Source organism: Chiloscyllium plagiosum, unplaced genomic scaffold (assembly GCF_037043375.1).
Source record: "Chiloscyllium plagiosum isolate Xiang-an unplaced genomic scaffold, Cpla_swu_hap1 HiC_scaffold_28, whole genome shotgun sequence".
In the NCBI taxonomy this organism is placed as follows: domain Eukaryota; kingdom Metazoa; phylum Chordata; class Chondrichthyes; order Orectolobiformes; family Hemiscylliidae; genus Chiloscyllium; species Chiloscyllium plagiosum.
Window position 1 is genome coordinate 20,694,925 of NW_028270166.1, and position 13,074 is coordinate 20,707,998.

Sequence of the window (13,074 nt, forward strand, 5' to 3'; positions counted from 1 at the left end):
TCAGAAGTGATAGTGCTGGTGACAACAGAAAAAGGAGCACACTGCCAGGACCGTGGGGACAATATTGGACAGCAGTGACTGGAGAAGCAAATGGTAAAGTCTATCGATGGAATAGTACTGTCCATACCTCGGAGCCAGGAGACCTGGGTTCACATTCCACCTGATTTATAGGTGTGTAAATAACTTCTCCGAATAGGTCGACTAAAAAAAATCTATTCCATTCCCCTTGCGATAAGCAACATGCCATTTGTTTTCCTAATCACTTGCTGCACCTGGAAATGAGCTTTGGGACATTCACATGCCACGATACCCAGATTCCTCTAACTCAAAGTTAACGTCTCTTTCTGTAAAAAGAAATGGTGCTATGCTTTCTGCTAAGTTCATGCTTTCCCATTTTATACCCAATCTGTCAAATGTTTGCCCACTCATTCCCTGTCGAGCCTCATTTTATCCCCACCACAACATACCCTCCAACTTAAGTTTACTGATGGCATAAAGTTAACAATCATACATTTGGTCCCTTCATTCAAGCCATTGACAGATCATAAACAATTGGGGTCCCAACGTTGATTCTATGCCACTCTACTAATAACTATTTATTTATCTGAAAATGAACCATTAACTCTGTTAGCTAAATCCTTTATGTTAAAATGTTATCCCAAACCATAGTCTCATTTTTTTTGTGTGGAGTAACCTTTGCTGTTGCACCTCAAATGCCTTTTGGAAACCCAAGTACACTACATCTACAGGTTTCCCATTATCCACATTACTTATTACTTCTTCGTGCCCTCCAGTCCCAATTCCATAGCTACCACTCAAACACCATGGGCAGATATCAATGGCCACATGGAAGTGGAAAAAAAAATATGTACGGTCAGTTCTGATAGTTCCGTTCTCGTACAAGAACATTTTCTGATTCAGTGAGAGGATGTACCTACTAGAGAAGGTGCAAACCTTGACCTACTCTGGGGAAAAATGGCAGGGCAGGTGACTGAGGTGTCAGCAAGGGAGCACTTTGGGGCCAGCGACCATAATTCTTTAAAATAGTGATGGAAAAGACAGACTAGATGTAAAAGTTGAAGTTCTAAATTGGATGAAGGCCAATTTTGACGGTATTAGGTAAGAACTTTCAAAAGATGATTGGGAGCAAATGTTCACAGGTAAAAAGGACAGCTGGAAAATGGGATGCCTTCAGAAATGAAAGAATGAGAGTCCAGAAACAGTATATTCCTGTTAGGGTGAAAGGAAAGGCTGGATAACCAAACCCTCAATTTCTTTAGTGAAGAAAAGGAGAAAGCATATGTCAGGTACAGACAGAATAGATCAAGTGAATCCTTAGAAGAGTATAAAGTCAGTAGGAGTATACTGGGAAGAGGGGTGGGGAAATCAGGAGGGCTAAAAGGAGACATGAAATAGCTTTGGCAAATAGAGTGAAGGAGAATCCAAAGGGTTATTACAAATACATTAACGATAAAAAGGGTAACTAAGGAGAGAATAGGGCTCCTCAAAGATCAGCAAGACGGCTTTTGTGTGGAGCCGCAGGAGATAGAACATAGAACATAGAAGAATACAGCGCAGTACAGGCCCTTTGGCCCTCGATGTTGCGCCGATCCAAGCCCACCTAACCTATACTAACCCACTATCCTCCATATACCTATCCAATGCCCGCTTAAATGCCCATAAAGAGGGAGAGTCCACCACTGCTACTGGCAGGGCATTCCATGAACTTACGACTCGCTGAGTGAAGAACCTACCCCTAACTTCAGTCCTATATCTACCCCCCCTTAATTTAAAGCTATGCCCCCTTGTAATACCCGACTCCATACGCGGGAAAAGGTTCACACTGTCAACCCTATCTAACCCCCTAATCATCTTGTACACCTCAATCAAGTCACCCCTAAACCTTCTTTTCTCTAATGAAAACAGCCCCAAGTGTCTCAGTCTTTCCTCATACGATCTTCCTTCCATACCAGGCAACATCCTGGTAAACCTCCTCTGCACCCGTTCCAGTGCCTCCACATCCTTCCTATAGTATGGCGACCAAAACTGCACACAATATTCCAGATGCGGCCGCACCAGAGTCTTATACAACTGCATCATGACCTCAGGACTCCGGAACTCAATTCCTCTACCAATAAAAGCCAGTACGCCATATGCCTTCCTCACCGCACTATTTATCTGGGTGGCAACTTTCAGAGATCTGTGTACATGGACACCAAGATCCCTCTGCTCATCCACACTACCAAGTATCCGACCATTAGCCCAGTACCCCATCTTTTTGTTATTCTTCCCAAAGTGAATCACCTCACACTTACCTACATTGAACTCCATTTGCCACCTTTCTGCCCAGCTCTGCAGCTTCTCTATATCCTGCTGTAACCTGCCACATCCTTCCTCACTGTCAACAACTCCTCCGACTTTCGTATCATCCGCAAACTTGCTCACCCAACCTTCTAACCCCTCTTCCAGGTCATTTATAAAAATGACAAACAGCAATGGTCCCAAAACAGATCCTTGCGGAACACCGCTAGTGACGGCACTCCATGAAGAAACTTTGCCATCAACTACTACCCTCTGTCTTCTTCCATCCAGCCAATTCCTAATCCAAACCTCCAACTCACCCTCAATGCCATATCTCCGTATTTTCTGCAGTAGCCTACCATGGGGAACCTTATCAAACGCCTTACTAAAATCCATATATACCACATCTACCGCTTTCCCCTCATCAACCTCCTTCGTCACCTTTTCAAAGAATTCAATAAGGTTTGTGAGGCACGACCTGCCCTTCACAAAACCATGCTGACCATCCTTGATCACATTATTCCTATCCAGATGTGCATAAATCCTATCCCTTACAATTCTCTCTAAGACTTTGCCCACAACAGAAGTGAGACTCACCGGCCTATAGTTACTAGGGTTATCCCTACTCCCCTTTTTGAACAAGGGAACCACATTTGCTATCCTCCAGTCTTCTGGCACTACTCCTGTAGACAAAGAGGACATAAAAATCAAGGCCAATGGCTCTGCAATCTCCTCCCTTGCTTCCCAGAGAATCCTAGGATAAATGCCATCAGGCCCAGGGGACTTATCTATTTTCACCTTTTCCAGGATTTCCAACACCTCTTCTCTACATACCTCAAAGCCATCCATTCTACTTATTTGTGACTCAGTATTCACATCGACGACAATGCCCTGTTCCTGAGTAAATACTGAAGAAAAGTATTCATTCAGTGTCTCCCCAATCTCTTCCGCCTCCACACGCAACTTCCCACTACTATCCTTGACTGGACCTATTCCTACCCTAGTCATTCTTTTATTCCTAACATACCTATAGAAAGCCTTAGGGTTTTCCCTAATCCTACCGACTAAGGACCTTTCATGTCCCCTCCTTGCTGCTCTTAGCTCTCTCTTCAGGTCCTTCCTGGCTACCCTATAACTCTCAATCACCCCAATTGAACCTTCACGTCTCATCTTGAGATAGGCCGCCCTCTTCCATTTAACAAGGGATTCCAATTCCTTACTAAACCACGGCTCCCACGCCGTGGGGGGAAGATACTAAATGAATATTTTGCATCAATGTTTACTGTGGAAAAGGACATGGAAGATATAGAAATGTAGGGAAATAAATGGTGACATTTTGAAAAAATGCCCATATTAGAGGAGGAAGTGCTGGATGTTTTGAAATTTAGGTGGATAAATTCCCAAGACCTGATCAGGAGTACCCCAGAATTCAGTGGGAAGCTAGAAAAGTGATTGCTGGCCCCCTTGCTGAGATAGTCACAGATGAGGTGCCGGAAAACTGGAGGTTGGCTAATGTGGTGCCACTGTTTAAGAAAGATGATAAGGACAAGTCAGGGAACTATAGACCGGTGAACCTGACAGTGGTGGACAAAGTTATTGGAGGGAATCCTGAGGGACAGGATGCACATATATTTAGAAAGGTAAGGACTAATTAGAGATAGTCAACATGGCTTTGTGCATGGGAAGTCACGTCTCACAAACTTGATTAACTTTGTGAAGTAGTAACAAAGAGGATTGAGGAGGGCAGAGCAGTGGATGTGATCTACGGACTTCAGTAAGGCATTCCACAAGGTTTCCCATAGGAGACTGGTTAGCAAGGTTCAAGCTCATGGAATACAGAGAGAACTAACCATTTGGATACAGAACAGGCTCGAAGGTAGAAGACAGAGGGCGGTGGTGGAGGGCTAATTTTCAGACTGGAGACCTGTGACCAGTAGAGTGCCATAAGGATCGGTGCTGGGTCCACTACTTTGTCATTTTTACAAATGACTTGGATATGATATGAGGTATATGACACCAAAATTGGAGGTGTAATGGATAGCAAAGAAGGTTATCTCAGATTACAATGGGATCTTGATCAGATGGGCCAATAGGCTGAGGAGTGGCAGATGAAGTTTAATTTAGATAAATTAAAAGTGCTGCATTTTGGGAAAGCAAATCTTAGCAGGACTTATACACTTAAATGGTAAGGTCCTAGGGAGTGTTGCTGAACAAAGAAACCTTGGAGTGCAGGTTCTTAGCTCCTTGAAAGTGGAGTCACAGGTAGATAGGATAGTGAAGGCAGTGTTTGGCATGCTTTCTTTTATTGGTCAGAGTATTGAGTATAGGAGTCGAGAGGTCATGTTGCGGCTGTACAGGACATTGTTGGATAATTGCATGCAATGCTGGTCTCCTTTCTATCTGAAAAAGATATTGTGAAACTTGAAAGGGTTCAGAAAAGATTTACAAGGATGTTGCCAGGGTTGTAGGATTTGAGCTAGAGGGAGAGGTTGAATAGGCTGGGGCTGTTTCCCCTGGAGCGTCAGTGGCTGAGGGGGTGACCTTATAGAGGTTTAAGATCATGAGGGGCATAAATAGGATAAATAGACAAAGTTTTTTCCCTGGGTTGGGGAAGTCTAGAACTAGAGGGCATAGGTTTAGGATGAGGGGGGAAAAGGAAAAAAAAAAAGACCCAAGGGCCAACGTCTTCCGCACAGAGGGAGGTACGTATATAGAATGAGCTGCCAGAGGAAGTGGTGGAAGCTTGTACAATTGCAACATTTAAAAGGCATTTGGATGGGTTTAGAGGGATATGGGCCGGCTGCTGGCAGGTGGGACTCGATTTCGGTTGGGATATCTAGTCAGCATGGACAAATTGGACTGAAGGGTCTGTTTCCATGCAGTACATAATGCCTAGATGTACAAAACACTGACATCTGAAGCACTGACTACTAAATTAAAACATACTACACAAGTTCAACAGTTTCATACAGAAGAGAACTGGACTACATAAAGTCTTAGAAATTCATTTATACTTTCAAGTAATAAATCATGCCTTGGTCCGTTACCTGCTGCAAACTCCTCAATGGTCATTAGAGGAAAACGAATCAGTGACAATGCTTTTCCTAACACTTTACGTTTGTTTTCAGGAGTAAGTTGAAGCTGCTGTCGTTGGCATTCTGCTTCTGCCCAGCGAACCACAGCATTAAATAACCGAATTTCTCGAATTCCAAGAGTGTCACGTTCTAGCACTGCCATCAGTGTATCTGAGAGACAAATGTTGAAGTCAGCAACTTGGAAGCCTCCAGATGAGACTTTTTCTTAGTAACAAATACACTCCAAAAAAAAAGTATCCAAAAATCCTTAATCTCTGTCCCATATGCCAATACATAAAATACTTATAGTGCAACTCAAGTTCAGAAACCAAATGTCCAAGACCAGAACTTTGATTGATGAGAATAAGTTCAAAAAGTTAGAGAGCTCCAAGTGCCAAATGCAGAGTTACAACACTACGACATATTGATGAAAATCCATCTGGATAATGTTAAAAATCACATCAGGTTTAGTCCAACAGGTTTAATTGCAAGCACTAGCAACCACCTGATGAAGGAGCAGTGCTCCAAAAGCTAGTATTTCCAATTAAACCTGTTGGACTATAACCTGGTGTTGGGTGATTTTTAAACTTTGTACACACCACTGTTTAGTTTTCACCATCTGTTGAGTTCTCTTTTTGAAATTCTATTGTAGTTTATATTGTTAAACATCCAGTGACAAAGTTTAAAAGAACAATAAGAAATTTTGGGAACTGAGTCTGCAACTGACAAGTATGTGGGCACATTGTAAAACAATGCACAGGTAATCCGATTGTAGATGTATTTTTATTCTTTCAAAAGTAGTCCTATTTTACATAAATTTAGATTGTAAGCGGGCTTATGTTGTCATAAGCAAGTGGCTTTGAGAACCTTATTGTATGACAACCATCAGCCAGAAGATTTGGATTGGTGTGTTAGGAGAGGAAATTTGCAAGCAAAATGATATAGGTGCAGTATTTAAGATGGAATTGTAAGGTTGTTGGAGGAAGATATACTCAGGAATTTGTAAAGCATTTGAAGATATTGGTGAGGGGAAAAAAAAGGTATTTGGATTGCACCAGATTTCAGTTCAGGAAAAGTAGCATATGCCTGAATGGCTACAAAGGCTGTAAAATTCATTATCAATATGCAGTTCCATTCTGTGCTATACAGGTCAATCATTGAATATTAATTCTTAAGTTAGAGTGTAAGGAAAATATGACATTATACACCTACGATATGATTTGGTACTAGCATTTTGCATTATGCTAAAAAACAAATAGAAGGACTAAATATGGGATAAAATATTAGAAAGTGTCAGGGTCCACAATACTACAGAAATTCAAGTCCAGGTTACTATGCAATCAAACTTAGGACAAAATTTACATGTAACCATTAATCAGGCATATTACACTACAATTTTAAAAAACATCTGGAGTAATTACGAATAGTTAACAGGATTTTTAGGAACTCGTTTATGGTAGTAAAACATGTACAAAACAGCCATGGCAACCTGGAAGAAATTACTGTCTCCAGGATTCCTCTTGTCTAGATAGTAGCAGCTACATCATTGAATCCACTAAATAGTTAATAGAGTGAAAAATTCAAATCTCTTGTGCAAACAGTTAAATTTGTTGGTTGGGCCATTGGATTGTAAGTGAGGAATAATCCTGAGGGACCAAAAGATATTCCAGGTTTGACTGGGATTAAAATTTAGTATAATCGCATATGTGAATTTCACATTATCTGGCAAGATCACAAGTTCCTGATGCTTGGTTAAACTAAGTTATCCGGCATTCGATTATCCTGAACTTGATTTAATGAATGAAATACACCCCGCCTATGTCCTTCCGATAATAGAGGTTCCACTGTACATTCATTTTTCTTTTAAATGGAATTTAGATTTGACTATAAATAAAAATACTCAAGACTTGATACAAGTTGCCAAGACAATCTTGAAATATGAAGTAGGACAGGAGAGTATCTGGTGTTTTGAAAGAACCCTTCCATCTCTGGGAGTCTTATTCATAAGAACATTGTTCATTGCTGATTAATTATAACCAGTGCATGTAAAAACTGGTCTGATGGTCTTGCACAGGGACACAGGGACGAAACATTCAAAATAACTTCTCTCTCTACTCAGGGAAATATGGAGTTGTTGGTGTTTCCACACTGAACTGCTTAGACATTTATGTATGAAAGGTTTTGACAAACAAGATATTTAGTTTCTCAGATCAGACTTCTCTAATTAAGGCAAAAGTTTTGGCAAAGAAAATTTGGAGCCAACTAAAGATGTAGGTGCACAATTTCTGGTTGAGAAGACATCTCATACATTGTTTACATCTTGACAGTGAAGGTTATGCCAGTCATGTCATTTAGGGAGGGGAGGTGTTGGCCTAGTGGCATTATCACTAGAATACTAATCCAGGGATTCTGGTAATATTCTAGGGACTTCTGTTCCAATCCTGCCATGGCACATATTGGAATTTTATCTGAAATAAATGTGGAATTAGCAGTCCAGTGATGATCACAAAATCATTGCCAATTACTGGGGGAACAAAGCCCCCATCGGGTTCACTAATGTCCTTTAGGGGAAAGAAACTACCATCTTGACCTGGTCTAGCCTGCATGTGACTCCAGACCCATAGCAACGGATTGAGCTCTTAACTGCCCTCTGTGCAATTAGGGATGGACAATAAATACTGCCCCAGTCAGTGACATCAAAAACCTTTGAATGAACATAAAAGTTGTTTGCTTTTTGTTTTATATTTTTGTCTTAAGCTGCATAATTCTAAATTTGGAATCTCATTTAATCAATCCTTGAAATGCAATAATATTTATGAAATACTGATAATTAATCATTCATTTTGAAATTAATATTTTCAATCATGAAAGATTTTAAAAAGTGGCATAAAAATCACAACATCCATTTTGAATTAGAAGTAGAATTAACAAAAATGAAAAAAAATCTAAAAAAAATCAATTTTTCCCCATTTCCTATCACTTAAAAATATTTCTTCATTGCATGCTTAAAAACTGAAGTGGTTTAAAAAAAGCTAAAAACTCATCTGCTTTAGTCATTAACTTACCTAAATCAATATCTGTAAAACCTTCTGCATTGATTGCATCAGAAGTGTTTTTATCAATATTTTCCAGACATAAGCTGGCAAGCTGTGGTTCATCAAAGAGTCTTGCCTGAGGAACAAACAGGTGCATTAGACTTGCACTATATATACACTCAAGCATATATTTTCCTCCTGCAAATAAACAATCCAAAAAAGTGACTAAACATTTTATAGGCATCAAAATTTGCAATTTTCTAGCACTGGAAGACATACTAAGCCAGACCTTCGGGACTACAGCAGCTTTTAATTTAAAATAGAAACTCATTTCAAGTAATAAATTTTCTTTTACTTTAAGAAGTTATTCAATTTCATGTTTTCAAGTACAGTGCAAGTAGTCATGGAGTAAAAATAAACTGATTAAGACTATTAAAGCTGATAAGTAGATTTCCTTCATTAAGAAGCTTTCGTTTTCAATTTCCTACATTTGTTAGCATTTATTTTAAGCTGGATGGAAATACATATTAATAACATATTTCTAGAAAAAGTCTAATCTTGAACCAGAGTTTAGTTTAAGGAAAAGCAAAGGAAACACAAAAAGCTATTTACGTCAACTAAAAAGCAAAATAGAAAAAAGATTTCAGAAAATTCTGGAAGCAATGAAAGAAAACTTGTTTGCTATGCAATGATTCAGAGAACAAAGACGACCGAATAATTGAAAGATACTCAAGGACAGTTGCAAAGGACTTACTGAGTATGGTAGGAATAAATGCATTCTTGAAACTTATCCTCCATGATTAAAATTTAAATCATCAAGAAAACCAATGATATTCTAAATCATTGAATTTAATATTTTAGATCAAATCAATTAAAATACAAAGAGCAACTCAGATGTACAGTATCCAGACATCCCTCAAGGGGGCTTGACATGTACCCATAATTTTAGTAGTTTACTGCATTCTAGGACAGTCATAAACTGAAAACAGGCTAACAATGCACAGCTGAAAATGTGTTGTTGGAAAAGCGCAGAAGGTCAGGCAGCATCCAAGGAACAGGAGAATCGACGTTTCGGGCATAAGCCCTTCTTCAGGAAACATAATGCACATCTTTGCAAAGGGACAAGATGGACATTGGTAAGTATAGATTACAGTGCTGATAAAGCTCACCTGACCAGAGACATTAAATCTGTTTCTCTCCACAGATGCTGCCTGACCCATTGAATATTTACAGCATTTCCTAATTTTGTGAAATACTACTTCGTCCTTCCACAATTGGAACACTGTTACACTTTGGTATCTTCATATTGTGGGTAAGCTAGCTTTGGAGAAAGTTTGTGCGAAGATTTGTAGCTCGGGTGCTCGTTAATGTGGTTCTGTTCGCCGAGCTGGAAGTTGTTGTTGCAAACGTTTTGTCCCCTGGCTAGGCGACATCAGTGCTTGGGAGCCTCCTGCGAAGCGCTTCTTTGATGTTTCCTCCGGTGTTTATAGTGGTCTGTCCCTGCCGCTTCCAGTTGTCAGTTTCAGCTGTCCGCTGTAGTGGTTGGTATATTGGGTCCAGGTCGACGTGTTTGTTGATGGAGTTTGTGGATGAATGCCATGCCTCTAGGAATTCCCTGGCTGTTCTCTGTCTGGCTTGCCCTATGATAGTAGTGTTGTCCCAGTCGAATTCATGTTGCTTGTTGTCTGCGTGTGTGGCTACTAAGGATAGCTGGTCGACCAGCTATCCTTAGTAGCCACACACGCAGACAACAAGCAACATGAATTCGACTGGGACAACACTACTATCATAGGGCAAGCCAGACAGAGAACAGCCAGGGAATTCCTAGAGGCATGGCATTCATCCACAAACTCCATCAACAAACACGTCGACCTGGACCCAATATACCAACCACTACAGCGGACAGCTGAAACTGACAACTGGAAGCGGCAGGGACAGACCACTATAAACACCGGAGGAAACATCAAAGAAGCGCTTCGCAGGAGGCTCCCAAGCACTGATGATGTCGCCTAGCTAGGGGACAAAACGTTTGCAACAAAAACTTCCAGCTTAGCTTTGGAGAGAATGTACAGGAGGGCCAATAAACTAATTCTCAGTATAAGTCAACTTAAAAAAAGTTATCAAGGTATACCAAAGCATTTGGGAGTCAACATTTTAAGGAAGTATAAACTCAGGTTGATTTAAAAGAAAACAGGAGTTTGAACCATCTCCTCAATTCAGTAAAATCACATCTGATCTTCAACTTTAACACCACTTTCTTACTAAATCTCAATATCCTTCAAATTTCTTTGGGTTCTATCTCAGGTCTTGAATATACTGAATGACTGAGAAACCAGATAGGCAGACAAATCCAAGGAGTGGTTGGAGGATTTGAGCTATAGGGAGAGACTAAACAGGCTGGGCCTGTTTTCCCTGGAGTGTCGGAGGCTGAGGGGTGACCTTAGAGAGGTTTACAAAATAGAGGGGCATGGATAGGGTAAATAGGCAAAGTCTTTTCCCTGGGGCATAGGTTTAGGGTAAGAGGGAAAAGATATAAAAGAGACTTAAGGGGCAACTTTTTCACAGAGGTTGGTACAGGTTTGGAACGAGCTGCCAGAGGAAGTGGAGGCTGGTACAATTGCAACATTGAAGAGGCATTTGGATGGGTATAGGAATAGGAAGGGTTTGGAGGGAAATGGGCCAGATGCTGGCAGGTGGGACTAGATTGGGTTGGGATATCTGGTCGGCATGGACCAAAGGGTCTGTTTCCATGCTGTACATCTCTATGACTCTGAACAGCAATACAATGAGTGAAAACAGTTTTCCTCATCTCAGGACAAGATGTATGCCAAATTTCTCTAGTTTTAAGTTTTGTGGGAAGGGACCCAAAAAAAAAAACTGCCTCTCTGCCTCCATTCAGTGCAATCTTATCAAAATCTTACGCTGCAATGAAATCGCCTCTCATTCTTCCAAACTCCACACAAAACAGAGCCAGCTGATGCTCCAATTCCAAAAAAATCAATTAAGTGGATCCTTAGTGCACCTACTCCAAGCACTTTATTCCTTAGCTACAGCAACAAAACAGTACACAGCATTCCAGGTGTGGCCTTACCAAAACCACAGGTTATGTCGGATTATAAAGAAAATACACTGTGCTCCAATTGGAAGTTTTTTTCTCCTCTGTCAATTAAATAGATTGAGGGACAAAATCTTAGATTGTGCAAGGTTAGATCTGAGCAAAATGTGGAGATCCTTTTCTCAAGGAATAGCGAATTTCTGGAATTGTGTGTCATCCTGCATGATGGCAATTTGCTAAACTCCTTCAAGCCAATCATTTTTTGATTGAGGCAGTCGAAGTAATGTACCACAGGTATTACCTAGAATTTCCCCTCCACAAATTAACCAATTATTAATGTAGTTTTATTTTTAACAACTCTCTCCCAGGAGATATGCTGTCAGTGGTGTTGGATGGAGGGTATATAGTAATAATCAAGGCATCACAATCAAGTGGGACATTTTGCTCATATATGATTATTAAAAGAATAAAGATCTGCATTAATAAAGTTTTAAAATAGATACTAAGTTCAAGTTTAACCAAAAAGATAGACAACCATTAGGCCACTTTCTGTCACCATGACATGACTATTGATCAATACAGAAAATACTTTTGTTCAATTAAGGTATGAATGAGTTACAGCTTCAGGGAATCCCACTTCAAATTCCTGTTTCGTATTTGGTTTGTAAAAGTTTTAATGCATATGCTATTGGAGCAGTATCGTCAAAAGGTAACGCATTCCTTTATTGTGAAAGAGAAAAAGAACAGAGGGGTAAACAGCCAAGTGAATAGAATAAAATCACTCGCAACTTCATTTTCTTCTCAGATGACCGGTTGAATTCACAATACTATTTCATTGACACAGCAAACAACCCTGCAGTGCCTCACCCAGTTTCGCTATCTTCTGATGGTCAGTATGCTGACAAGCTATTCAATCATAGGCATATGACATTCTAGTCCATTCCCATTCTCAGCATCCAACACAATAAAATGTTCACGAGAGGCCAAAAACTAATAACAATGTTCTCACTGGTCCTAATTCAGAATAAACTGGATTGGAATTTTTCTTTGGAGCAGGATTCCAGTTTTCTCCTTTTCTTGCTGATATTGTCCAACGTCTTTTCAGTGAAGTACATCTTGCATTTTAGGCAACATAATCAAAAGAGAAGATATTAGGTTTTTAGAGTGAAGAGACTTCCTAACGTCCACTTGAACAAGATCATGCATCTCCGCAAAATCTGAATTAAATAGATAATTATAAACAACTATTTCACAAAGACTGATGGCAAACATATAGGTTAATTTACAGCCAGCCAGTCGAAGCCTCCTGTTGACTTAATATTTTAACTATAATTTTGCATCTCATGTAGTACCAGAAAGATGCCTGGCCATGAATTCATCAGTTGAAAATAATAAGCCTGGCACATAACATGAATTCTGATAGCCAGAAGATCAAGGAAGCCAATACAATTTAATAATTTGAGTAGGTCCCACCACTGCTCTAAAGGTAGAAGTCTGGTACCTACAAGAATCCTGGGTTTAGAAGAGCAACAGATATTAACTGGAAGGCAGATAGCTAAATGATGATTTAGATATCAGAAATTCACTACACATCTGTGAAATCGGGTTG

The 13,074-nt window shown here is 40.0% G+C and overlaps 1 protein-coding gene across 4 annotated transcripts in view; it reads right to left on the bottom strand.

Annotated features, from left to right (window-relative positions):
* The window catches only part of LOC122565347 (BTB/POZ domain-containing protein 2-like), a 48,024-nt gene that overhangs the window by 12,100 nt on the left and 22,850 nt on the right, over window positions 1-13,074 (bottom strand). For all 4 annotated transcript variants that reach the window (XM_043721218.2, XM_043721219.2, XM_043721220.2 and 1 more), the window contains 2 exons: window positions 8,441-8,546; window positions 5,349-5,546 (listed from right to left, as the gene is read on the bottom strand). In XM_043721218.2, the coding sequence (XP_043577153.1) occupies window positions 5,349-5,546; window positions 8,441-8,546 (304 nt within the window). The remainder of the gene's footprint in view (window positions 1-5,348; window positions 5,547-8,440; window positions 8,547-13,074) is intronic.